We start from the raw sequence: 26,677 nt of genomic DNA, 5'->3' as shown, positions 1-26,677 counted from the left end.
GAACCCTTGTGAGGATAAGTGGCTTGGATAATGATATGACAATATTTTTATGCATTTGAAAGAGTATGAGTCTAACCTCTTCAAAATGTCAGACGAACTAATAGAATGCACCACCAGGCGGTCCTTCGAGGTCCTACAGTACTGTACAGTACAGTACAGTTATTTTGAAAATAAGACGTTTGAAACAGGCTAAAATGGCGCATGACAGAAATTCCTTCCTCCGCCCAAAGCCTCTGCTTCAGAATGACGAAGTTACACGGGAAAAATAATTCCTAGCTTTTGTTATAATATTCAAAATGTAACAAAAATTGCATGAATCATGGACATTTCCTAAAGCCCCTGCAGTTTAATTCCAGATTTTTTTTTCCCAGTGCTGCAGCATGGACGCATGCTACCATCCATCCTGTCCACAAGGTGGCGCTATTGCTCAGAAACCGTTTTCACTGCTTCGTCACTTCCGCACACAAAGAAAACAAAAGCGCTTTATGCTAACTGTCTTGCCTTGGTCTCGTTATGTAGTTCACTGAGTCACATGCTTCCATAGTTTTGATCAACTACACAGCGACATACAATATATACTCCAAATCAGGGAATCAATACCACAATAAACCAACGAAGGAACGGTGAGTGACGCTCGGGTGTACCTCGCTAGCATTAGCTTGCCAATCAACAAAGGCTAACTTTGGCTCATATAAAATGTTGTTTACCTAAGGAGACTAACGACAGCCTGATTTTATGTCAGTATGCACGCATGTTTTACGTTAATGTTGTTTTGCATTGATCATCACCGCTCATTTACGGGGTGGGGCGTGTTTCGTTTGTGGTTCCCTACGGGACTAACGTTCACGTGTATACAAATAAACAAAATGCATAGTGTTTTCGCTTGCATTAGATTGAACGCAGGAATTTAACACATCTTGTGATATCGTGAGGTGCCTTTGTATTCCTCCATGACGCTACAGATGCCGTGATTTTTTCATACTGTTGTTACACTGTCCTTGGTTAAAAAGACAGAACTTTTCTACATTAAAAGCAGGACAGGTGGTTTTGCTGTTCATTTGAAGAGACATTTATTTTTGAAGTGTGTGAACGCTTCACAAATGTTTTCCCCCCAAGTGGTCACCCAGATTAAAAAAAAACGTGAATTTTTTTTTTTGCAGTGTATTTACATATAAAGTACATTTTTAACTTTTCAAGTTACAAGTAGGCAGAACGGTGGAACAGCTGGTAAAGCGTTGGCCTCACAGTTCTGAGGACCTGGGTTCGATCCCGGCCCTGCCTGTGAGGAGTTTGCATGTTCTCCTTGTGCCTGCGTGGGTTTTCTCCGGGCACTCCGGGTTCCTCCCACATCCCCAAAACATGCAACATTAATTGGAGACTAAATTGCCGCTAGGTGTGATTGTGAGTGCGCCTGTTTGTCTCTATGTGCCCTGTGATTGGCTGGCAACCAGTTTGGGGTATACCCCGCCTCATGCCCGTTGACAGCTGGGATAGGCTCCAGCACTCCCCGCGACACTCATGAGGATAAGTGGGGAAGAAAAAGGATGGATGGAAGTTATAAGTATCACTTGTTTGACGCTAAATGTAAGTAACTCCCATGCGCAATGGCCCCATTGCACGTAGGTCTATTTTTTTTTTTTTTTCAGGGAGTAAACAAGAGGAATGTATCAACAAAGATTTGTCTTGCTACAATGGACAACTAAATGATTTTCAAATTAATTTACAACTGTTTTGATAATAGATTAAAACCCATTCATATGCAGGGTGGGAATTTTTTGCCTTATTGAGATAAAATTCTCCTAACAGGCCAGAATCAAGGAAATGACACTTGTTTTTCGTTTAACGCATAAAACAAAGGGCAAAAAAGATGTACCCTCTCACGGGCAGCGTCCTAAAACTGGGACGGGTATCTTATCAGTTCTGTGAAGTGGTACATACTAGAGATATTTTAGAACAACACTTACACATTCATAATACTCATGGATTAGCATTTTGAAGACAAACTTGGTTGCATACTGACCTTTCTCTGTGTCCTCTTTTGGAAGTCTTTTGTGTACTTGAGGCAGCCATGTTGGGTCAGGAAGGAAAGGGAAATAACTCTGTGCTAACTTTGACCGATGAGTTACCTCTCCTGATACCAAATTATGACTTCAGATTAAAACACTTAAATATTTTGATATACTGAAGGATATAATGCGTGAAAATCAAAAATGGGCCGCTGCCCACAAATGGGTTTATAGTGTAAAGACTTTGTTTAACCTAAAATTCTCCAAGTCCCCAGAATCTCAGCATTTGAACAGGCAGGCATGTATGTGTAATTAATTGATGTACAGTATATGGATAATGTCAAGCATCTTTTTATCCACGTTTAGAAAACCCCTAATTCCAAACTGATGATATTCAGTGTGTTAGCCTGTAGGTGGTTAAAATGTCTACATTTTCTCCATCAATGAAGTGATCACAGCCAGAGAAGGTTGCCATGTCATGTTTTCTTTGTTTTTTGCTCTATTTGAGAAGATGCAAGCGGGTGAGCCTGGCGTGCCGATGGCAGTAGCAAGTTCACACAGCCGCTCGGAAGACGAAGAGTCTCTTGTTCTCAAAGACGTGAAAAGGACAGCAACGCAAGCGTTTGGCAGTGGCGTTCCCAAACGCCGAAGTTCCTCCAGGTTCCATTCAATCTAATATGTATTCCTTGCTTGGTGCTGATTTTTTTTTTTCCTGGAGAATTACAAAAGATGTTTATGTGTTACATTCTTGTCTTATGTATTTTTATGTAAACAACATCCATAGATCAATAAAGAGGAAGAAGTTTGACGATGAGCTTGTGGAAAGCAGCCTCGTCAAATCATCAAGTCGAGTTAAAGGTCCTCTCATGGAGCCTCTACGCTGCTCAGGTAGTGAGCCTTCATCCAGCGAGAAAAAGAAGGTAAGGCAAAAAAAGAGTGAAAAACCCGTCATCAGTATTTCATTTGAATTCTGATATTTTTTCCCATTATCTATTGCTACCTTGTGAGGTGGCAAAATCAGGCCCCGCTTTGACGTCGTCTCTCACGATGCTGATGCATCCTACGGCGATAACGAAACGGATGAAGAAGAGTAAACAGCCATTACATATCACAAAAGACTTGGGGCGCTGGAAGCCTACTGACGACCTGCTGCTTATTAATGCAGTGCTGCAGGTCAGTAGTACACGTCGTCAGTTTTTGGTTTGTTAGGTTCACCTCTACTAACAGATTCGAATGTTGAAAATATGGATCTTGATAATCCAATGAGGGTAAAAAAAAATAAAAAAAGTGAGCAGTATACTGTATTACAAACACCAAATGATTCTGTGTATTTCTACTTCAATGTACCGTAATTCCCGGCCTACAGAGCTCACTTGGTTATAAGCCTCACCCAGTACATTTGTAAAAGAAATACCATTTGGTACATACGTATGCCGCAGCTGTGTAAAACCTGCAAGTGACCACATTGAAACATGAGATATTTACAAAGAAAGACTGTACACGCTGCACTAACAGGGCCAGTTAAAAAAAAAAAAAAAAAAAAAGAACATACTGGTAATAATCACTGAGACACGGCAGTACCACGCTACCGCAGCGATAACAGGGCCGGACCGGTAAAAGTTATTTCCTCGGCACAAATATTCCACCGGTCTCACTCTTACCTTTTCCGATCGAGTGCCCCTCCCCCCTTGCGGCCATTAGGAAAAAAATGCACAAATTAGCCACATCACCGCATAAACCGCAGGGTTGAAAGCGCGTGAAAAAAGTCGCAGTTTACGGGCAGAAAATTACGGTAAACTGCAACTACAATAAAAAATCTTTTTTTCCTCACAAAAAGCTGATGTCCAAATTCCAAACATTGATTTTCCCCTTCAGCTATGACAGTGATATTCAAAGTGTGTGGTCGCTGTAGTGGGACACAAAAGATATCCTTGCATGTTTTGATCCGTTGTCTTAAACTTTTAAGTGAAAAACCTTTGCAAGTAATCGTTACTATTTTTAAAAAACTTTTGTCACATTTTTTTATTCAACAATTAATAGGCAATACATTTAGTTTCTGTATTCAAGTACAGTATAGTGTTGTGTTATGTGCTATATTCGAGTTTCTATAGTCAAGCACAGTGATAATGTTTTAACAGTTACTATTTTCCGAGCAGACAGGAGGATAAAATGTTTGTTACGTTTGCACGTGCGGATGTATGGCTGTGGTGTGGAGGAAAAGTGTTATACGATAGATTGCCACCCAATGCCTCAGGTAAGTGCGCCCTGGTTACTCTGATCATGCCAGTTAGTGTGACGGCAGTGGATCTGAAACATACGCAGTGGGACCAGATTAATAGATTAGGGAAAGCCCCATTTTTAAATAGAACGAAAAGAAATATGCCCGAATGTCTTAAACAAGGGGATCCGACATATATTGATCTCATTGGGGTGCCTCGAGGGGTACCTGATGAATATAAATTGGTAAATCAAGTGTCAGCAGGATTTGAGAGTATCTTCATATGGGTAACAATTAATAAAAATGTGGACAGGATTAATTGCGTCCATTACTGAAAGGAGTGTTAATTAGTGAGTATTGTTGTGGGATGTCTTGACAGTTATGGCTGCGTAAGATGTTTGTCAGAGCCTGAAGGACACACTTAGGTGTCAATAGTAAATCGGCTACAATTGTTGCGGCGCCAGGTGGGACGGGTAGGCCACCCGTCCTTTCTCTCGCACGCAACTGAAAAGTATAATGGAGAGATGCAGAGTACAAACAGGTAGAGTCTGCTGCGGGTTTCGTACGGACGCCCAGCTGGTTGACAAGCGGACCTCTACCTGGGTGAACGGCTCTCCACCTTCTCGGCATAGGTAAGGGGCTCATATGATTGATTTCACGCAATGTCAACTGTGTTTTGAGAACTTGCATTTGGTCGAAATAAATATGCCAGTTATTGAGGCTAATTAGCATTTGGGAACGTTGGTCTTTTGTTGAGTGTCGTCTTTGTCTCCTGAGCGCCGACCAGCACCGATCCTTTTCAATAAAACAATTACAATGTTCAGAGATTGGCAAATTTCACCACTGAGGCACTGACAGCAGTGCACGAACAGCTGGCAGCCTCATCATTAATGACATTCCAAAACGGGATAGCTATTGACATGCTATTGGCAGAGAAAGGGTGTGTGTGCAGCATTTTCGGGGACCAGTGTTGTACATTGATCCCCAATAACACAGCTCCTGATGGGCAACTCACCAGGCATTGGATGGACTTTGGACACTGAGTAAGAAAATGAAAGACCACTCAGGAGTGGATACCAATTGGTACACTGAATGGCTGAGTATGTTTGGAAGCTACAAAGGTTTGATAGGCTCTGTGCTAGTTTCTATTGCTGTGTTTGCGCCTATCAGATGATTAACAGATTTTTGTATTGATCTAAAAATAATATCCAACAATACATTGTCTTGTTACACCTCACAACAAAAGATAATCTTTAGAGCCTGCAGATAATCATTAATCAAAATTTTGAATTCATGTAGAATATTTTCAATAGCATACTTTGTGGTCAACTACAATCATGTTTAGTTGTCATTGTAAAGGTTGAATTGAATTTTGTACTTGCTGTTATTAGTAATGAAATTAAATCGTGTACGTCTAATGAAGTTTCAATATGCTGCGGTCTTATACGTATGTGTTTGTGTTCCGCAGACCACAGACCTCACATCAGTTCATTTGGGGGTCAAGTTCAGCTGTCGTTTCACTTTGCGGGAAATTAAGGAGCGGTGGTACGCGCTCCTCTACGATCCCGTCGTGTCAAAGTAAGACTTTGTGCAGGCAAGCTGAATCTTTTACCTCTGCCGAGTTGACGTATTGAGCCTTCATTTTCCTCCCCACGGTCGCGGCTGTTAAGACTGGCGTGGCAGGCGATGCGTCAGCTTCATCCGGAAGCCGTCGCGGCGATACAAAGCAAAGCGCTCTTCAGCCAGGCCGAGGAAGTACTACTGGCCAAGATTGGTTCGGTCAGTGCGAGCTATTGGTTTGATGATTTGCTTGGCAACTGGACCATTATGGTGGAAACAGCTGCATGTTTATTTGTTTGTCATCAAACAGACGAGTCAGCCCAAATTAGACCTATTCCAGGATCTTCTCAGTAAACACCCGAGTGTTTTTCACCAGTCGCGCACCCCCAAAAGTCTGCTGGTCCACTGGCAGCTTCTGAAGCAGTACTACTTATTGGATGACCAGAGCGGTGAGTCGGCTCACCAGTCCAAATCAACGAAATGTCCTTTAAAACATCGCGTGTGTGTGTGTGTGTGTGTGTGTGTGTGTGTGTGTGGTGTGTGTGTGTGTGTGTGTGTGTGGGTACAGGGAATTGACATCATTTGTTAGACTTGCCATCAATCTGATCAGTATTGGCCGATAATTCTCACTTTATACTCTTAGGGTTTACTGTCGTAATTTAAAAAGTTTATCGAATTAAAATTCATAATTAAAGCAATGTTAACTTCCAATATAGATTTTATATTTAAAAAAAAAAATACAGTTCTGTACTGCAGATTTAAATAAGAAAAACGACAGCTAGGAGGAAATAAAACAGTCCATGTAGTCGTTTTTGTCTGAGGATTGTTGGGTGGCCAGCAGTCCACTAACCCACTAGAAGAGATCTAGCAGAACAGAATCACATCTCATACATTTAGGACCATAAATCATTGGTTTGTCGTTGGACATTATTCATAAAATTCCATTCTCTTGAATTGATAAGCATATTGATTAAGCGGTCTCAATAAATTTGACAGTCATTGTTTGTAACGCGGCGGAATGGTGGATCAGCTGGAAAGCGTTCGATCCCGGACCCGCCTGTGTGGAGTTTTCATGTTCCCCCCCGTGCTTGCGTGGGTTTTCTCCAGGCACTCCGGTTTCCTCCCACATTCCAAAAACATGCAACATTAGACACTCTAAATTACCCCTACATTTGATTGCGATATGTGCCCTGCGATTGGCTGGCAACCAGTTCAGGGTGTACCCCGCCTCCTGCCCGTTGACAGCTGGGATAGGCTCCAGCACTCACGTGACCCTCGTGAGGATAAGCGGCAAAGAAAATGGATGGACGGAAAACAGATATGAAATATTGTGCTGTGAATGTAGAGCCAAAACAATTAATAGTTTGACGAATAAACGTGTGTTGTGTTGTGTTGTGTTGTGTTACAGTCCAGCCTCTCCCAAAGGGGGACCAAGTCCTGAACTTCTCGGATGCTGAGCAGATTGTTGATGATGTTAAATTAAAGTAAGGCGCCCTTTAATTTGGGGGTTTGGTTTGCATCAGTTCATTCCAGCGCTCATATTTTGACAAATACTTGCAAGGGAATGACAGCGCTGCCGAATGTTATGGAATATGTTTTATCTAAAATTGCTCAACGTTGAACTCGTTAGGGCTGTAAAGATATTTAGGGGGAACAAAATTCCAGCGTCTGATATAACTGGCACATCCACGATGAACAGCTGCTTGGTACGTGCTATTTTATTACGCCTGATGGTTGCCAAGCTACAGAGGCGGATGTTCATTTTGCATCCGTTGTTAATGCATTTTAAATCACTGACCATTGCCTACATGGTTCCAAATAAGCTACACCTCTAGCATGCTTCTTACAAATATGCCACGAGGGAAGATGGAGTGGATTGGTGAAGAAAATGTCAAAGCCATGGTAATTGCTAAGCTATTGTGTCCTGCAGTCGCAAAACATTGAAATAAATGATTTGGTGAAACGATACGCTTTTCGTGTCTTGTAACATGCTTGGCCAATAAAGCTGATTCTGATGCTGATTCTCATGTGTCTGGGTGGAACCGCGTTTTTGCTAAGAGTAACCAACTCAGAACAACAAAATAAGGCAATTTGAATATAAAATATTAATATAAAATAATACATGTCCAACCATGGTGCCACATGTGAACCAGAAATGAAATTCGTACGTCACTTCAGAATGCAGGCGGGTTAAAAGTGTATTGTAATTAATAAGTATTTGTAATATAAGATATCCTCTGTTCTACAGTTGGGAAATTTGCATCGTTTCAGCAACAGTTGGGGATATAGAAAATATTAATATGTAAATGGCATGCAAAAGACGATTCAATGACATTTTTCTTCTTACGTGTACATGAACATGTACATTGCAAAAAATAGAAACCAGAACTATTGTCCATACATGAACTAATTTTTGTTTGCAAAATCGAGTGCTGAATTTTCATTTTGATGAATTTTGACAAATCGCTTCTAATCAACACGTTAATAGACTTTTGTTGATGGCTTTTCCAGGGTTGAAAACAGAATTGGCAATTGTGAATTGATTCATAAACAGATATTTTTTATGTTGTAACATCAAAATCTCACATATCAGTACTTGGTTTCAGGCTTGCAACTGCATCTGCCATTACAAGATTGATGTAATAAAAATGTTAAAATGCCATAATTTAGAAACAGTTATGATTGTGGCTGTTAAATGGAAATGTTCCCGATAAAAGCTTGAAAATATGTAAATTCCGACAAATTTGGTTGACTTGTACTTGCAGTGAATATTTATAGGTTGGCAGGTCTGGAATGATCACGAATGAGCCCCGGTCGATAGCGGGTTTCCTAGACAGGTGGGCGGTGTTGAATTGCCAAGCTTTTGTGGCAACGCGCAGTGTTCAATGTTTGTTGATCATCTGGAGGATAATGTATCTTTTACCTTTGATCATTTTTGCCATTTTGTCCTCACACACAGGGAGAGCAGAGATGAAGTATTGGAACATGGTAAGAGGTGGTGGAGGGTTTTATTTTTGGATAATGAAATGTACCGATGTGAAACCGTCACTATCTTTTTTTGCTTTCTAGAACTGATGATATCGGATCGTCACCAAAAAAGGGAGATCAGGCAGTTGGAGCAAGAATTGCCCCGCTGGCAGGTCCTCGTGGACAGTATCACAGGTACATCTTGGATCTTTCACTAAGTGGTTGGCTGAAAGCAGTGCTTCTCAAATAATGGGGTGCGATGCTGGGGGAACGTGTGAGACACTGAAAACATTGACAACAACATTAATGAATGTATTCATCTTTGTAAGTTGATCAACTATATATCCCTTTCTTTTGCGCTTTCTTCAATGTTTACAAGGGTTACATTAGATTATCCTTTATATACAATGTTATATGGAGGTGTAATTCGGGGGGCTGCCGGTTGGGGGGTAGCACATTTTTTTTCTTCTTTTGAGGGGGTCGTAACAGAAAACAATTAAGAAACACTGTCTCAAATGAATATATTAATACATCTGAAGCAAGGGTGTGTAATTAGTGGATCATTATTATTTGTCAGTATTTGTTTCAGCAGCTTCAGTAATTCAAAGCACATCCCATCTGACATGAATTGCTTACACTAACAGCAACCACGTGAACAGATAGGAACTTGTTTACAAAAATATGTTGTGAACTTCCAGCGGTAATGGAGACTCTTTTTAAAAAAAAAAAAAAAAAAAAAAAAAACAACTGATGACTTTATAGCCTGCTAAGAAAGAAAACGTGTGGAATCAGTTGCGCAAGGCACCATTCCCCCCCCCCCCAGCTCGATTTTTATTCCTCTTTCACGCTGACACTTCTCTTTGCATGCCTGCATGCATGTGATTTGGCAACACGTATGTGCTTGGAGTGCAACACTAAATATATATCCAGCAGAATGGAACTTGAACTTTCAACACTGACTGACATATCTAAAGTACTCATATCTGTCTGGGCCCATGCCATTAAGTATTTGAGGGTGAAAATGAAATTTTATCGTGTTAAACCTCGACTGTGTCACAGGGATGAGCATGCCCGACTTTGACAACCAGACGTTAGCTGCTCTCAGAGGACGAATGGTACGCTACCTCATGCGATCGCGAGAGGTAAGTCAAGATACTGCCCCACTGGTGTACTATTAAGAGCAGATCAGGTCGCACGTTTAATGTATTTCTAACATTATTTTAATTTATCCTCGCTCAGATTACACTTGGCCGGGCAACAAAAGATAAACAGATAGATGTGGATCTGTCATTAGAGGGACCCGCCTGGAAAATATCAAGAAAACAAGGTGATTGAGTATCATGAGAAAATGACAAAAGTGGGTAACCCTGGCAACTGTTAACAATGTGTGGTGGTAAAATGAAACTTTGTGTTCCCAGGAATCATTAAACTGAAGAATAATGGGGATTTCTTCATCGCCAATGAGGGTCGGCGACCCATCTACATTGATGGCAGACCTGTTCTGTCGGGCAACAAGTGGAAACTAAACAACAACTCGGTGGTGGAGGTGTGTGTCAAAGTTATCAGTAAAGTTGTACAGTATAAGATTGATATGCTTTCCCTTTATCATGCAAGGGACCTTATTTGGTCATCCATCCATCCATCCATCCATTTTCTGAGCCGCTAATCCTCATGAGGGTCGCGGGAACACCACAGCCTACCCCAGCTATCATCGGGCAGGAGGCAGGGTACACCCTGGACTGGTTGCCAGCCAATCACAGGGCACATGGAGACAGAGGGGCAATTTAGAGTGTCCACTGAATGCATGTTTTGGGGATGTGGAAGGAAACCAGAGTTCCCAGAGAAAACCATGCAAGCACGGGGGAGAACATGCAAACTCCACACAAGTGGGGCCTGGATTTGAACCCTCGTCCTCAGAACTGTGAGGCCAATGCTCTCCAGCTGCTCCACCGTGCCGCCCCTTTTTGAGCACATAAGTAAAATTAATTTCACCCTGAGAGGCCCTAAGATTTTTACCAAGTTAGCAATTACCACACGTCTGCCTCACAGTGCTGAGATTCCGAGTTTGAATATCAGCTCCTATCAACTGTGGCATTTGTGTTTTGTCCCCGTGCGTATGTGGGTTTTCTCTGGGGTTTGTGGATTCCCCCCTCACATCTAGAACATGCATGTTCACTTATTTAAAGACTGATTTGGCATTATGTGTGAATTGGAATGGGTGTCTATAATTGCCCTGAGATTGGTATCTATGTCTTCTGATGGGTATTGTGACCCTGAGTACACGTAATTGAAAGTGGATGGATATACACAGTTCTATGTAGAAATATAATGATAATAATGGCAAGCCACAAAAGTGTGGTCATTTACTTTACTTTTCAGCTAATGTGCCATTATAAAGATGTGACATGATGCTTCCATCCGCTCCATTTCTTTCTTTAGATCGCAGGACTACGCTTTGTGTTTCTAATAAACCTTGAACTCATCTCGCTCATCAAAGCTGAAGCAGCCAAGATGACGCAACTGTGAACACTTTGGTACTGTATTTGGAAATCCTTTGGACTTGGAGTTTACAAGCTGATCTATGGACATTTTCCGTGTTGTGCCGTAGACACTCATGGTGGAGCGGATTTTCCAGTTTTCCACATCGTCTTATTTAAATTGTGTAGTGGCTCTTTTCCAAAATAATAAACTCGTATACACAGTATATACAGTCGTTGTCATACTTTGGACTTCCCTAACTTAGCAGCTTTCTCACAGTCAAGATAACACTGATAAAGGCTGCAAAAAACAAACATTGAAATCCTTCCATTCACCAAAGCAGATACATTTGGCATATTGCTGTCACATTAAATGAAGACCCGAATAATGTATCTTACAAGTAAAATGGCAAGAACTGCAGAATATAAGGATATACAAGGAAAAACAAGCACAATCTAAAAAAATATCGTTAATGTACAATCTAAAGTTAAAAGGAGAAGCAGAGGTAGTACGTAAGAATGAAAGATGCAAGAGCAGCTCAATTGAAAATAATTTTGGGAAATTACTTCATATCTAAAAATGAAAAGAGGACTGCATCATGGAATTTAAAAAAAAATTTACACACTAATACAAAAACCAAGCCCACTCACTTGATGGAAATAGGCCATTTTATGTCAAAAGTGCTGCGGCTTGAGAAGCCTTTAGGCAGTGATTCTCAACTGTGGTGGGGAGCCATTGTGGGTGCCTTGTGAACAGCAGTTAAAAAAAAAACATAATTCAGACTGTTAAAACTCTTATGAGATGCTTGAGTCTACAACCCTCGCAAAAGAAGAGAAACTGTTGATGTTACATTTTCCTAAAAAAGAAGAGCTCAGTCCCAAAATAATGTTCATCCTCAATTTATAAATAAGGTGCTCTGAAAGGCACTTCAAACACATAAGTGTTTTTGTTTAAAAATATGATATAGGTGTTTTCAAAGTTTGGCACAGTGTTGACTGGTTAGCACATCTGCCTCGCAAATCAGGTTCAAATCCGGTCTCGCCTGTGTGGAGTTTGCATGTCCTCCCTATGCATAAGTTGCTTTTCTCCCGGGTTCTCTGGTTTCCACCCAAATCCCAAAAACTTGCATGGTAGGTTAATTAATGTAGACTAAATTGCCCATCGGTGTGAATGACAGTCTGCATGTGCCCTCCAATTGGCTGGTGACCCTTTCAGGGTGAATTTATATTTCCCAACTTGTGTGGGTCACGACATAGAGTAATATGGGCACATCTTAGTGTTTTATTTAATCTCAATGTTTAAACAAAGCCTAGGGCCATAGCCATATTTTAATTCTATTTTATTGACTTAAACACAACGCTCCCTATTCTCTTATGGTACAATGTTAGGAAGACTATTCAACTTTACAAAGATAACAATGTTCAGTTTGATTGATACCGTGCCATTAATTCAACAATGTGTTTATTATTGTGGTGGTAATTAGAGTTAGCATAGAAATGTACACACCATTTCAAATAGTTTATCTTATTTAACCACACGGGCGTGTACCACTGCAAAGTGCTGCAACTATAAACTACTTTGTAAATCTCTGAAAAGGTTCTTGTAATGCAAATATAAATACAAGCAGATATTTTCCAATATTAAAATGTTGGATTTAACTTTCAAGGTATTTGCATTTAATCTTGAGAACCGCACATTAAAAATCATTTTAGGTGATTTTTTTTCGTTTGAATTGTACTGTATATATGAACTATTCGTATTGAATCAGCTAGTTTACGCAATAGCATGAGAAGACACTCATTTACTGATTTTTCTTTTCATTGTTTTGTTTGCCTATTACCTGAAGTCAACGGAGATGGGCTCCAGCACTCCAGCAACACTTGTGAGGATAACCGACTTGGAAGAGGGATGTATTAATGCCCTGTACGATGGCCAGTATGAACTTGATGTGGCTCGTTCTAGTGGTCCACAAAAGACTACACTGAAGAGTACTGTTCAGTTGTATTTAACGTTCAATACATTCTCTTAATATCCATCAATTTTCTTAGCCGCTTATCCTCACAGGGGTCGCAGGGAGTGCTGGGGCTGATCTCAGCTGTCAACGCGCAGGAGACGGGGGTAACCCCTGAACCTGGTTGTCAGCCAATCGCAGGGGACATCAAGACAAACAGCCGCACTCACAATCAAACCTAGGGGCAATTTAGAGTCTCCAATTAATGTTGCATGTTTTTGGGATGTGGGAGGAAAGCGGAGTGCCCGGAGAAAACCCACGCAGGCACGGAGAGAACATGCAAAGTCCACACAGGCGGGGCCGGGATTGAACCCGGGACCTTAGAACTGTGAGGCCAACGCTTTCCAGCTGAACCTCCATGCCGTCCCTCTTAATATTTGTATAAAATATTAACTTAACCTAACTTTTATGTAAAATTCATTTTAATTGATTTATTGTTCAATTTTTTTTAAAGACCCAGTACTGTAATAATGATGAAATGTTAATAATCTTGCAGGCTTACAATAAATATATTTTTTTAGAATAAAGTCCATCTGTTTTTTTTTTCCCGTAAATACTTGATCATAGTCTGCTACTGTATTTTGATGACGATACTGATAGTGGTACATCGAGAGATATGTATTTTTTATTATTTTTTTTAGGTGGCACTTTGTGTAAAAAGTTCAAGAATCACTGCTCTTAAGTGTATTTGTATGAGTCACTTCCGTCTTTATTTTAGAATACTGTCGTGATCAATCGTTGACGAGACCCAAAAGTCCGTTTTGGGTCTTTTCGATGTGAATGTTCAACATTACGCGACACTTGATATCTTGAATGTCTCTCAACTGCTGCCAGTGGGTTTCACGTCTCACGCCTGTTCGATTTTTTTTTTTTTTTTTATTTTTTTTTTTTTTTTTTTTTTTTTTTTTTGAGCGTGGCAGAGTCACAGTAGCAAGAGCGGGCGACTGACAGCGCAAATGTGAGTTTGTTTTGATTTAATTAGCCTAAGAGGTCCTCTTCGTGGACAAATACTCGGGTAGGTGATTCCGTGAGCCCCGGACATCATGGCCATGCTTGCTAACTGTAGCAAAATTAGCCATGAGACGGACGTCTAAATATTCTGTGTACAAACTACTGAACGCTATACGAAATGTGTCCATTTAGTATCCGCAGTCATAGTTAATTCAGTAACATTGTGTACATTACTTCACGAGGGTGGAAGAAATATTTTACTAGTCATTCTAAGTTGCAGAGACTGCGTTTTTTGTAGCTCGTGCCCAATTCGTGTTATTAATCATACGAGCGTGAATAGAGGAGATTTGGGTCATGTTTACTGGAGGCAGTCATTGCATTTTATTGTCACTTCATTTTATGTTTAGTGCTCCAATCGTTTTTGATTCCCCGTTCAAGTTTAGCTAATCGTGTACGTGTCACTTTTTAAACGTGGGTCTGCAGCAATAGCAATATTAAACACAGTATTATATTACAGCAGACTTTGTAATTGATGAGTCAACAGCATACAAGACTTTGCAGATTCAGAATAAAACAGACTCATACCCTGTACTTAAATATAGATGGTTATGTTAAGGGGGGGAAAGTACAAGTACTGTTTCAACCTTTTTTTGAAAGTAGAGAGTGGAATATAAATAAGTTAACATGAAGTTTTAAAGTCAATTACAAAGAGTACTCATTTTGATATCTTAATACAATGCGGGAAAACCCTGCAAACTAACCCTTTCCCCTTATAAGCTTTTGTTGTACTCATTCTGAGAAAATAAATGCTATCTTTTGTTGTTGTTGTTTTTTTTTTTTCAAAGATAACCTATCTTTGCTAGCAGTTTTTTAGCTTTTTAACTTTTGTGGCAACCCCAAAGCCGAGCCGCATAAAAAAACGAACAAGCCGAAACGAACTTTTTTTTATCTTTGCTAACAATGTGAAATAATTCAAGAAAAAAAAACACAGCAATTTTATTAAGCCATTTTCTGAGCCGCATGTTCTGTTACATTCGCACAAATATTCTTGGAACTGACAGCACCAGATCTTAAATAATGTCTCCCAATCTGTTGGATCATTGTTGTTAACGCTCCTTGTTCTACATTCTGGCTTTAAATAACAGTATATATAATATAAACAATATAGTTTTCCCATGGTGTCCCCCATCTAAGGCTCTAGACGCCATGCTGGAGGTCTATTTATTGTTTTGTTCAGATGATTATTGAGCATTTGATCTGATGGCCAATGTAAAAAAAAAAAAAAATTACTGTGTGGTGTTTGGATTCAATAATGCAGGTGTAAAGTCTCATTTTACGACTTACTGGCATCAATTTGGTATGTGAAGACATTTGTCAAGAGAGACGAAGATAGTGGCTTTCTTTCATGAATCAGCAGAGTTCATCTTGTTCTGATAAGATACGCCGTGCATACATCCGTGTTTGGTCTGTGAACACTTGCTTGAACGTTAGAAAATGTTACATGCCGTGCATGTCCATTACATTACATTTATGTTCATTTCAGCACTTTTAAGTAGCACCGATATATAAAATAAATAATAAATATGTTGAACTTGTGCGTGTATATATGTGTGATTCTTTGACAAGCAGAGCGGTGTGTGACTGCCGCCATGCTAACTGCTAGCGAGCCTTGAGACTAATGTTCTGTTTTAGGTGACGTAAGCCATGCTGTCATCTATTCCAGGTCATGAGTTTAATCAGTCTGCTTTTTTCCACTTGTTATTGCACACATTTACGTGGTGACAAATGTTTAATCCTGTTGGGATTGTAGTTGTTGTTTATGATGGGATGTTTTTTTGGCCCACTCCATCCAACAGTTCTCTCTACTTAGTCAACTTTTTACTAGCTCTTGTCTTTGGACATCTAAGGAAAACATAATCTTTGTACTTTGTAACTTCCTACTACAGTAGTGGGCTTCCTCTGGTAGAGAGAGGAGAGACCCCTACTTGGTATTAGTTTTTGTTATCCATTGGTTGCATCAATTAAGGCTGCTGGGAAATAATCTCAAAAACTACTGAAACAGTTGGTTATAATAAAATCATAAGATGATTAAAGGTAAGCCCTTCTTACTATATAATGAATGGGTTTATGGCTGAGAGCTGTCATTCATTGTCACCGTGTGCTAATACGGTACAATCAAACTGTCAAAGTAAGGTGTTAAATTGGGCTTTTTGTAGTGTTAAATTCTGGCTCTTTGCTATACATTTTTCTCAGAATTCAAATTGATTTGAAGAAGGCGGAACTCTTCATCGTTTTTGTTTTAGACTACGGTTCATCAGTGTTGAGAGAAATGAGTTTGTCTGATTAATCTTTCCCTTTGACTCATGTTAGGCTGATCCTTTGGCCTCATCTGCACTCCCCGAGTTTGCTTGAATTTATCATTCATCTTTGTTTTTTATTGGCGTCCATATCTGATGTGTCCTTCTTTATTAAGCAATGTATTTCCTTCTAATACAGTGCCTTGTGAAAGTATTTGGCCCCTTAAACGTTTCAACTTTTCGCCACATTTCAGGCTTCAAACATAAAGATATAAAATTGGTCCTTCTGAAATGTGTTTTGCTATGCGTTTAATAAATCTATTTAGTTCTACGTAATTAGCTGGCGTGCCTCATTCTTGGTTTACTGTGATAATATCAATATAAAATCTATGAGACTTTTATCTCCATAAGGCAAAAAATTCCCACCCTGCCCATGAATCGCTTAATAGAGGCAATTGGACATTTCATGTGCGTTTATTTTTGTCTTTTTTTTTTTATTAACATTGAAAGATAATAAATTAACTTTTGTACAGAATTAAGATTTATTGAGGAGCACTGGTATGGCATATTTTTACACATGGTCCTTCTACTTCTACTTCCACCGGTACTTCTATAGGTTTGGAAGTATAGTAGTAAAACTATCTGTAACAATTATTTCCAGCTATGTGTGTTTGCCACATTTCTGTTAGTGTAGCTGCTCTTTTCAAAGTCTCTGCTGATTGGTTGTTCCAGTAGGAGGAAGAGTATAGAGGTGCCCTTTATCATTTTTTCCAAGAATGCAGAGTATACGGGTCGTGGTTTAAACAAGATTAGGATGAAGGTAACGTTTGCGACACACTTTTGAGTGGCCGCCTGTGATACGAAAGATGATATTAACTCACATCTTTTAGAAATAAAACTAGCAGTTTAATGATACCGTCTTTCCTCATATTACAATGTAGGAAGTTTATTTACTCAACTGCAGTGGAGAGAGTGCTGGGCTTTTATCAGGTGGGAGGCTTAAATTATTTTATCCCAATCACTGGTTCTTTTCTGTGTGATGTTTAGCAGCATTATGCATGCACATGAATAAGTATAGTGACAAAAAATTTACTTAAATAAGAGTACTGTTTCTTTAGAATATCTATAACTCAAGTAAAACCAAAAAGTAGTCTTCTGATTAATCACTTAAGTGTTTATAAGTTCTCATTTTTTTAAAAAAGTAGTTGAGTAACATACTGGTATTTTTTCTAAATTGATTCATTAGAGGCGGCACGGTGGATCAGCTGCTAAAGTGTTGGCCTCATAGTTCTGAGGTCCGGGGTTCAATCCCAGACTGTGTGGAGTTTGCATGTTCTCCCTGTGCCTGCGTGGGTTTTCTCCAGGCACTCCGGTTTCCTCCAACATCCCAAAAACATGCAACCTTAATTGGACACTCTAAATTGCCCCTAGGTGTAATTGAGAGTGTGGCTGTTTGGCTCTATCTGCCCTGCGATTGGCTGGCAACCAGTTCAGGGTGTACCCCGCCTCCTGCCCTTTGACAGCTGAGATAGACTCCAGCACTCCCCGGGACCCTCGTGAGGATAAGCGGCAAAGAAAATGGATGGATGGATATTAAATAGGAACGTGCAACCTCAGGTATTGGCCAAGAATATGATTTCAATTGACCCCTCCGTACAGGGGACTTTACCACGCCACGTGCGCTGACGTCAGACAAACAATTTGGAAAAATATTGGCGCAGCAAGAAAGGAATAGAGCGAAACTGCCCGATTTACCGGCTGATTTCTCACTCGCATTCTTAGCTAACAGTGAAATATCGTTGAAAAGCAGACAGCAGGGCTTCAAGTATTTCAGCGAGGGGTATTACAATGGTATTTACATGCATATCGACGGAGAAACCATTGATATTAGCGCGAGATCTTTCCAGAGTCCGGAGAAGACTGAGAAGCCACATAATATAATATATTATAACCCAAAGACGAATTCGTCATTGACAGTTTCCTATTTTCGTGTTACATATCACACTTGTGTGTAGAATCTGTATATGTATCTGTATAACCGTTTGTGAGACATGTATTGAAAATCAAATTTAGGGTTTACCTTCGTGCAAACATATCTGTTCCGGTTGATGGATTCAGTTGATCATGCGGTCTTCCTCAAAGTTTTATCCATCAAAGACATTTTTCATACTCTGTCTTCTGTTCCGGTTGATTTTAGATGGATTCAGTTGATGATGCGGTCTTACACAAAGTTTGATCCATCAAAGACATTTTTTGTACTGGGTCTTCGGTTTTGGAAAGGGTACGAATTGAAGTCCACCAACTAGCCTTTCAGGATACCTGTCGTCACTATTATAAAGTCCGTGACTACACCTCTTAACCATATATATATTGTTAAAGAACCCAAATACACGATAAAACGCCAACAGAAGCTATACTGGACCATCCAGCCAGCGTTGTCTGAGATTTGAGTCCGAGATTATGCAGATCTCTGGCCTCTGATTGGTCAGTGACGCGGATTGCGCAACATCCACGGAGGGGTCATTTACAACAGTAATTAATTACGTCTAAAAAAAATAACATACATGAGGCCCAATTCAGCCATAAGAAATTTTCATAAATTAATGTATATAGATAGTATTGCTAAAATACTTACAACTTGTCTATCACGTCAAATAGTTTATATGTGCAAGTTTTAAGTACCTGTGTGTAGTCTTTTATTTTGAAGGTTATGCACTGGAACAATTTGGTTTGAAAGGTAAGCAGGTAAAAACAAAACTAAAACTACACCGCAAAAATAAGAGCTGACGAAATGAGCGGAAGAAAATGCACTTTAAAATGTCGATTCCTTCCCCTACCTGCCTATGACCCACAAGGTTAGTCATACTGGGAACGTTTATGTAAATTTTGTTCTAGTTCACTGTAACGTTGCTAGGTTGACATTTGGTGAAGCGACTGTTTCTGCTTTCTTTCTAGCGTTGCATTTTCATCAGCTTTAACACTAAAACCACTGACTGCAACCCACCTGTTTAACTTGTTAGCTGCCTCAGTGTTACCGTGGACGTATTTTATTGTTCCACTCACGTGACTAAGTTTGACTTGAGGAGTTCCAAAGAGTTCTGCAGTTCCGCAAAGTTAAAACCAACCATTCTTGGCTGCCCCTTTAGGGCACGAGTATGTCTTATCCAAAGTCAGTAAGCGTAGGCTCCAACTTGAGTGGAAGCCCACTGAGGATAAGCGGCATAGAAAATGGATGGATGAATGCTCTGTTTTGAGTGACGCTGTCTTAAAGTGATTGTTTCACTGGGGTAAGAGTGGACTGCAAACTCATACTAAAGGAGTTTTTAAAATGATCATCCTCAGATGAGACTGTCAAAATGAATTCACAGTGCACATTTTTTGGAATAAACTTTTGATAAAGCATTGCATTAATTAATTCAGTATGAAAACCAAAATGGAGGCAGATTGCAAACAAGTTCATCATGCTTGATTGAGCGCATCTGTCTGCACTTTCTTTGCAACATTTCATATTATATGTTGGCTAAATCTTTTTTAATATGATCTTTCCACAGAAAATCAATGCAATGCTGCTGTTTAGATGCTGTCGATGTCTTACTCAATTTGCTCCCTTTTTGACTCAAAGGTATGTTTGCTCCCAGACGGTGTTTGTCCCTCTTTTGTATCCGATCAGAGGCTTAATCAGATGCTCTCAATTTTTGTAGACCTCAAGCATCCGCCGCTCCAGCGTGGTATGCGATTCGCCTCGTGGGCGGCGGCAGCAGCAACAGGGACCAGAGATGGGAGTACCCGAGACACGGTCGCAGCTGGACACAAGCCGTAGCGGGTCTTCTGGCCGGGACAGGAGCTGTGCTGGCTTACGGCCTCCACCATCACAAGGTCTGCCGCCGTTCCCTCATCACTGATAGTTTCATTTCATCCGTTGCGATCCTTCTTCTTCTTCTTCTTGTCCTCTCGGCTTGTCCCGTTCGGGGTCGCAACAGCGTGTCATCTTTTCCATCTAAGCCTATCTCGTGCATCCTCATCTCTAACACCCACTGTCCTCATGTCTTCCCTCACAACATCCATCAACCACATTGTAGCTCCTTCTGACCTTCTCTGTACTTTACCATGAGTATCCTCAAGGCAAATAATGCGTCTGTGATACTCTTTCTAGGCATGAAACCATACTATTGTGATCCAATTGACCAAATCAAGTGTGTGTGTGTCTGTTTGTTGGTGATAAACTTTCACACCGCCAATCAAATGTAGAAATCCTGCCTTGGGTGCTCTCTAATCAAACCCGAGTACCCAGAGAAAACCCACACCGGCACACATGCAAACTCCACACAGTAGAGGCCCGATTCGAACCATAGTCCTCAGAATTGTGAGGCAGATGCATTACAGTCATCCACCGTGCGCCGTGTATAAATTTTAGGGGGGGGGGGGGGGTTGTCCCTACTCCCTTACCCTAGTCTTTTTTTTTTGTTTGTTTTTTTAATATTTGGCCCCATTACTTCCTTTGTTACAATCAAGTAAGTAGAGTTAATGGTGCTGGCTGCCCTGGTGACGCCCCGGCCGTGTTTTTGCAAACAGTGACGGCAAAGAGGCGACTCAGCACATTTGTCAGCTTTGACTCCCTCTTCCTCTGTGATTCAGCATGCAGCTCATGACCTCAGCATCAGTATCAGATCTCTTGAAAGTCAAGCCAAGTTGGACACTTTGCAGTTTGCATTGTGGGCATGACTCCCAAATTTATGAGAAATGGCTCAACGTCGTCGTGTATTTTAAAGTCAACTCTGACCAACTGCTTTTTAGGTGCTGTGTTTGCCGATTGATAAAAGTGCATTATCTCTGCCATGCAGGCGGAAGAGGCCAACGCCGTTAGCGTTCCGGTCAAAGCAAAAACCTCTCAGCTTCCCATCTTCAGCCAAGAGGAGGTCACCAAGCACCGCACTCTGCAAGATGGCGTCTGGGTCACTTACGACGGGGCCGTCTATGACATCACCGAGTTCGTCGCAATGCACCCTGGCGGGGATAAAATCCTTCTGGCGGCAGGCGGGGCCCTCGAACCCTTTTGGGCTCTCTATGCAGTGCATAACCAGGAGCACGTGCTGAACATCCTCTCTGAATATAAGGTGCAATGAATACAAGCCAACCTGGTGACCAGTTTCAACAATTAATAACCAATTAATTCAACGTTCCTTTTTGCCTACCTGTTTTATTGATTTGATGGCAATGTGCACCGATTGCATCCACATAAAAGGATAGTGGACATTCTCACGTATGTGTGGAATGGCATAAAGAGGGATAAGAACTGTAGCGAGCAGGTAAAAAAAAAACATTTTTAGGGGTTCAAGCCTATTTTGTATATATATATGTTTTTTATTGGCGTCCAAAGTGACATTAGTCGTGATATCCCTTTTAATAAATGCTTCTAATTTGACAGGCAAGCAATATCTACTTGCAGACGCATGTTGAATTAACAAAATAATAAGGAATCCATCCATTTTCTTAGCTGCTGATCCTCATATGGGTCACAGGAGTGTTGGATCTTATCCCAGCTGTCAATGGGCAGGAGAGAGAGTACACCCTGAACTGATTGCCAGCCAATCGCAGGGCACATGGAGACAAACAGTCGCACTCACAATCACACCTAGGGGCAATTTAGAGTGTCCAATTAATGTTGCATGTTTTTGGGATGTGGGAGGAAACCGGAGTTCCCGGAGAACAACGGGAAGAACATGCAAACTCCACACTGGCGGGGCCGGGATCGAACCCGGGTCCTCAGAACTGTGAGGCCAACGCTTTCCAACTGAATCACCGTGTCGCCATATTAAGGAATAGTAAATAAAATATCACATTTGTTTACTATCTTATTTAAAAAATCTGTTTAGTGTAATTGTAACTTGTAAATAAATCAAAAATTATTCATATCCTTGAAAAAAAAAAAATATATATATATATAATTTATTTTTTTTTTAGGTGGAAATGGCACAAGAAATTAGCAAAGGACTAAAATGGAAAATGTTTCCTTTTTATTGATGTTAACAACCAAATCTGTTCTCCAATCTTTTCTGGCAATTTTGAAGGAACCATTGGTACTTTTTAGAATAACCCGGTAACTTCTAACATCTTCTGGAGCTCACTTGTTACACCAAGTGCTACCTAAAAAAATCTACCACTGTAATGACCATCGTGAGAATTTAGGACCATAGTAATGGTTAATCGAAATTTGTACAAACATTACGTATTATTGTCAGCTACTGTAACTATGCACTATGCTTAAATTCAGGCGAATCAAAAGTGTACTTATAATTTTGCACATAAGTAAAAATCATACCTTTTAACAAATTTTACATAAACAGTTCAGTTGCACTTTGGGTATTTTTTGGGTATGTTTATGCTTTCGTAGTGTAAATATTAGTATAAAATATTGTGACTCTGTTTGCCAAATTCAGCTTGACATTTTTTTATCGTCTACAAGGTTGGTGAGTTGCGAGCGGAGGATCAGAAGCAGCAGCACAGTGTGGCGTCATCCGATCCGTACTCGTCGGACCCCGAGCGACATCCCGTGCTGCGGGTCAACAGCCTGAAGCCCTTCAACGCAGAGCCGCCTCCCGAGATCCTCTCGGACAGCTACGTCACGCCCTCCGCCATCTTCTTCAAGAGGAACCACCTGCCCGTTCCTCAAGTGGACCCGGCGTCGTATGAGCTGCACGTGGACGGCCTCCCCGGAGGGGGTCTCAAGCTCTCCTTGGAGGACTTAAAGAACCGCTTCCCCAAGCACACGGTCACAGCCACGTTGCAGTGTGCAGGCAACCGGCGCTCTGAGATGAACGCGGTCAAGCAGGTGAAGGGACTGAACTGGGGGATCGCCGCCATCAGCAACGCCAAATGGGCCGGCGCTCGCCTCAGGGATGTGCTGCTGGAGGCCGGCTACGGTCCGGACGTGGCGCTGTGGGCTCACCACGTACAGTTCGAGGGGCTGGACAAAGACGTGACGGAGACCACTTACGGCGCTTCTATTCCCCTGAATAAGGCGATGAGCGAGGAAGGCGACGTGCTGTTGGCTTACGAGATGAACGGCGAACCTCTTCCGGCCGATCATGGCTTCCCGGTGCGAGTGGTGGTGCCCGGAACGGTGGGAGCCCGGAACGTCAAGTGGCTTTCCAAGATCACAGTGAGCGCAGATGAGAGCGCCAGCCACTGGCAACAGAACGACTACAAGGGCTTCTCGCCCGCCACCGACTGGGACACCGTCAACTTTAAATCCGCTCCGGCCATCCAGGAGCTGCCCGTCCAGTCGGCCATTACCGTGCCCGCGAATGGCGCCGTGGTCTCCCGTGCCGATGAAGAGGTGACGGTGAAGGGCTACGCGTGGAGCGGCGGAGGACGGGAGGTGGTGCGTGTGGACGTGTCGCTGGATGGAGGGAAGACCTGGCAGGTTGCTCAGCTGAGGAGCGGCGACAGGGGGCAGGCGCCGGAACCTTCGCCTCCGCCAGGGAGAGCCTGGGCCTGGAAGCTGTGGGAGCTCACGGCGCCGCTTCCTCCGGAGGCCCAGCAGCTGGAGATCGTCTGCAAGGCCGTGGACAACAGCTACAACATGCAGCCCGACACCGTCGCTCCCATCTGGAACCTGAGAGGGGTGCTGAGTAACGCCTGGCACAGGGTGAAGGTCACTGTCAGGGACGATGAGGACTAAGACTTCAGAAGACCGTTGTTTGATGCCCACTGATGACGACCTGGCTGTGTTCCTCGCTCGAACAACTTTCTAGAATTCCTTTGAATCTAGAACTGTGCTAACTTCATATGACGGGGTGATTGAACCGAGAGTCGTAATGCAAAGACATTTCAGCATATATTCAATACCTTTGATGTCCACCTTAAGGTCCATGTACTAGTGCGCTCTCTGTCTGCACTAGTGGACAGCGTGGCTTAGCTGGTAGTGTTTTACTCGAGAGGACATAGAGGACTAGCACATGGACCTAAACAAGGATCTCTAAGATTGTGTATAACTGCTTGCCTTTCCACAGGTCCGTTAACCTTAAATCTTGAGTGCAAGTGAAGTCAGTTCTTAGATTTTTATTTGCAGCAAAGAAAACCGTTTCTTTTTTCATCTCAGTGAAGTTTTGCCGAATACTTGAAAATATCAAGGAATGATCTGATTTGAGAGATATATTTTTTTGGAATGAAAAACTAAATTGCACAATGCATGGCTTAGCTGTCAGTTTGGCTCTGGTCTCACCATCCAAAACGATCAAATCTTGATATGAAGCGAACGCAGCCGGGATATTAATGAAGGAAATGGCCATTACTGTGTGAAAAATCATAGGAATATTTAACATCGCTATCTGCCCCCTTTTTAAACTTTTCATTGTTTTGAAGAATCTTGGATTATCAAAATGTTGATCAGTGAAAGATGCTGAGTGTGGATCAACCCTGAAATATATTCAGTCGCTACTTTTTGTGATGAATAATAAACAGATGTTAAATTTATACGTGAGTCAGTGATGATTTATTGGTCACAGGTGAAAAATGCGTTATTTTTTTGGGGTTTTTTTTAATGTTTCACTATGTAATTTCCCATTTGCTTTGATTTACTTGCTTCACAGGTTTGAATCTGGGCTCCAGCCTTCCTGTATGATGTTGGCATGATTTCGCTGTGCCTGTGTGGGTTTTTTACAGGTTGTCCAGTTTTTGCCCAATGTTTAAAACAAAAAAAAAAAACTTGCATGTTAGGTTAATTGATGCCAGAATTGTCAAGCGTGAGTGATTTTTTTTTTTTTTTTTTTTTTTTTTTTTTCCCCAAAAGTCCAGGATGGAGCCCACCTCTTGTCAATTTTTTCAGTTTTGTTCTCACATTGGAAGCAATGTTTTGTGGCAGGTGACCTCGGTTTCATCCTCCTAACAGATGAGCTAGAGCTCACGTGCAGGTGATACATTTTGTGGCTTTTGCAAGTTGAAATTTTTCTAAAATTAGGCTTCCGCTCTGCTGACAGCAGCTCTCGCAAGCACTGTGATGCAGGGCTGCACACCCAAGATTAGCCAGGTGCTGTCGCCGGTATAAAATCTTTTATGTAACACTGTGGATGATGCTTCCATAAGTGAAGGCAAAATGAGGACAAGTTCTGAGAATTCTAGCCACATCCTGTTTGGGGAATTTGGTTATTTTGGCTCGAGGCCTCACGCAATATCCCCTTTGTCTCGTTGGCTCACACACAGGATTGTGCAACTGAATCCTAACCATTATTATATGTTGTTCCTGAATCCCGATGTTTCTCAAGATTCATCGTAGACACTTCCAAGCGCCGGTAACGTGTTTAAAAAAAAAATCTGTAACACATATTATGTTTCATGCATCTTATTTAGGATGTGTCCCAATGGACTTGTCCTGTGTCAGCGTATTTTGGCAGATTTTTTTGTTTTCCTCTCACGTCCCCGGGGGTCACTTTGTGACTCACGGCTGCCTGAACATTGGGGTGCACAGAAAAGATCCGTCAAAATGTCATATGAGTGCAGCATCTTGGTTTTTGTTGTGAAAACCAGTACCAGTGACTCATTCATGAGTAGAACGTGTCTGTGTGTGTGTGTGTGTGTGTGTGTGGTGTGTGTGTGTGTGTGTGTGTGTGTGTGTGTGTGTGTGTGTGCGCTGCTGCTGAGAATTCACAGTCACGAAAACGAGAATAACAACAATTAACATGTAATAAAGAGGAAAAGCAATAAAAACAAAACAAACATCTCAGTATTTACCTGGAGCAGCGTGTCTAGACTTAAGTAGGGTTACACAATTGCAATTTTCCTCATTGGAAACTAACCAAGGCGATGCACAAAAATTCAATGAACCAAAAAGTCAACAGAAAAGTAAAAAACAGTACGTATTGTATGTCAAAATGCATGTGGGGATTGGTGGCATGATGACCAAATTACACCACATAAACATTTGGTAAGTTAGAAGAAGATAAGTAAACAAATTACAATAGTTTAGAGTACATTTTTTAGAGTTTTTTTTTTCAATTAACTCTCATACTGTTTAGATTGATTATACACAGAATGAAATAACTAATTATTTGCTCCAATTTACTATCAAGAAATTAAAATAGAGTGTGTCAATGTCAATAATGTCAGTATACTGTAGAAATTAGGTTAACCATCTAAAAAGTATGTTTTAAACAGTTCAAGTAATCTGTATAGTTAAATTTGACATTCTTAA

The 26,677-nt window shown here is 41.2% G+C and overlaps 2 protein-coding genes across 6 annotated transcripts; both read left to right on the top strand.

Moving 5' to 3' along the window:
- Nucleotides 1–411: 411 nt before the first annotated feature.
- On the top strand, nt 412–11,455 carry mcrs1 (microspherule protein 1). Of its 2 annotated transcripts, none has more exons than XM_061832380.1 (14): nt 412–623; nt 2,515–2,666; nt 2,791–2,926; nt 3,015–3,179; nt 5,693–5,802; nt 5,895–6,003; nt 6,095–6,233; nt 7,193–7,268; nt 8,744–8,772; nt 8,854–8,946; nt 9,811–9,893; nt 9,991–10,078; nt 10,170–10,297; nt 11,191–11,455. In XM_061832380.1, exons 2-14 carry the CDS (start codon nt 2,518–2,520, stop codon nt 11,275–11,277), a joined length of 1,392 nt encoding a protein of 463 aa, XP_061688364.1. In that variant the 5' UTR covers nt 412–623; nt 2,515–2,517; the 3' UTR covers nt 11,278–11,455. The 2 variants fall into 2 exon arrangements, with proteins under 2 accessions (XP_061688364.1, XP_061688362.1); XM_061832378.1 differs by having other exon boundaries at nt 413–623; nt 2,518–2,666.
- A 2,503-nt stretch (nt 11,456–13,958) lies between these two features.
- Nucleotides 13,959–24,963, top strand: suox (sulfite oxidase). 4 transcript variants are annotated; one of them, XM_061832376.1, is made up of 5 exons: nt 13,959–14,198; nt 20,040–20,110; nt 20,190–20,364; nt 21,330–21,602; nt 22,952–24,963. In XM_061832376.1, the coding sequence occupies exons 2-5, from the start codon at nt 20,052–20,054 to the stop codon at nt 24,167–24,169; spliced, it is 1,725 nt and encodes a 574-aa protein (XP_061688360.1). In that variant the 5' UTR covers nt 13,959–14,198; nt 20,040–20,051; the 3' UTR covers nt 24,170–24,963. The 4 variants fall into 4 exon arrangements, with proteins under 4 accessions (XP_061688360.1, XP_061688361.1, XP_061688358.1 ...); XM_061832377.1 differs by having other exon boundaries at nt 13,959–14,255; XM_061832374.1 differs by lacking the exon at nt 13,959–14,198 and adding an exon at nt 18,052–18,105.
- The last annotated feature ends 1,714 nt before the right edge of the window (nt 24,964–26,677 follow it).

This window comes from Syngnathoides biaculeatus, chromosome 10 (assembly GCF_019802595.1).
Source record: "Syngnathoides biaculeatus isolate LvHL_M chromosome 10, ASM1980259v1, whole genome shotgun sequence".
NCBI classification, from domain to species: domain Eukaryota; kingdom Metazoa; phylum Chordata; class Actinopteri; order Syngnathiformes; family Syngnathidae; genus Syngnathoides; species Syngnathoides biaculeatus.
Note: the sequence above shows the minus strand (reverse complement) of the source record. Positions and strands in the feature narration are given on the sequence as shown.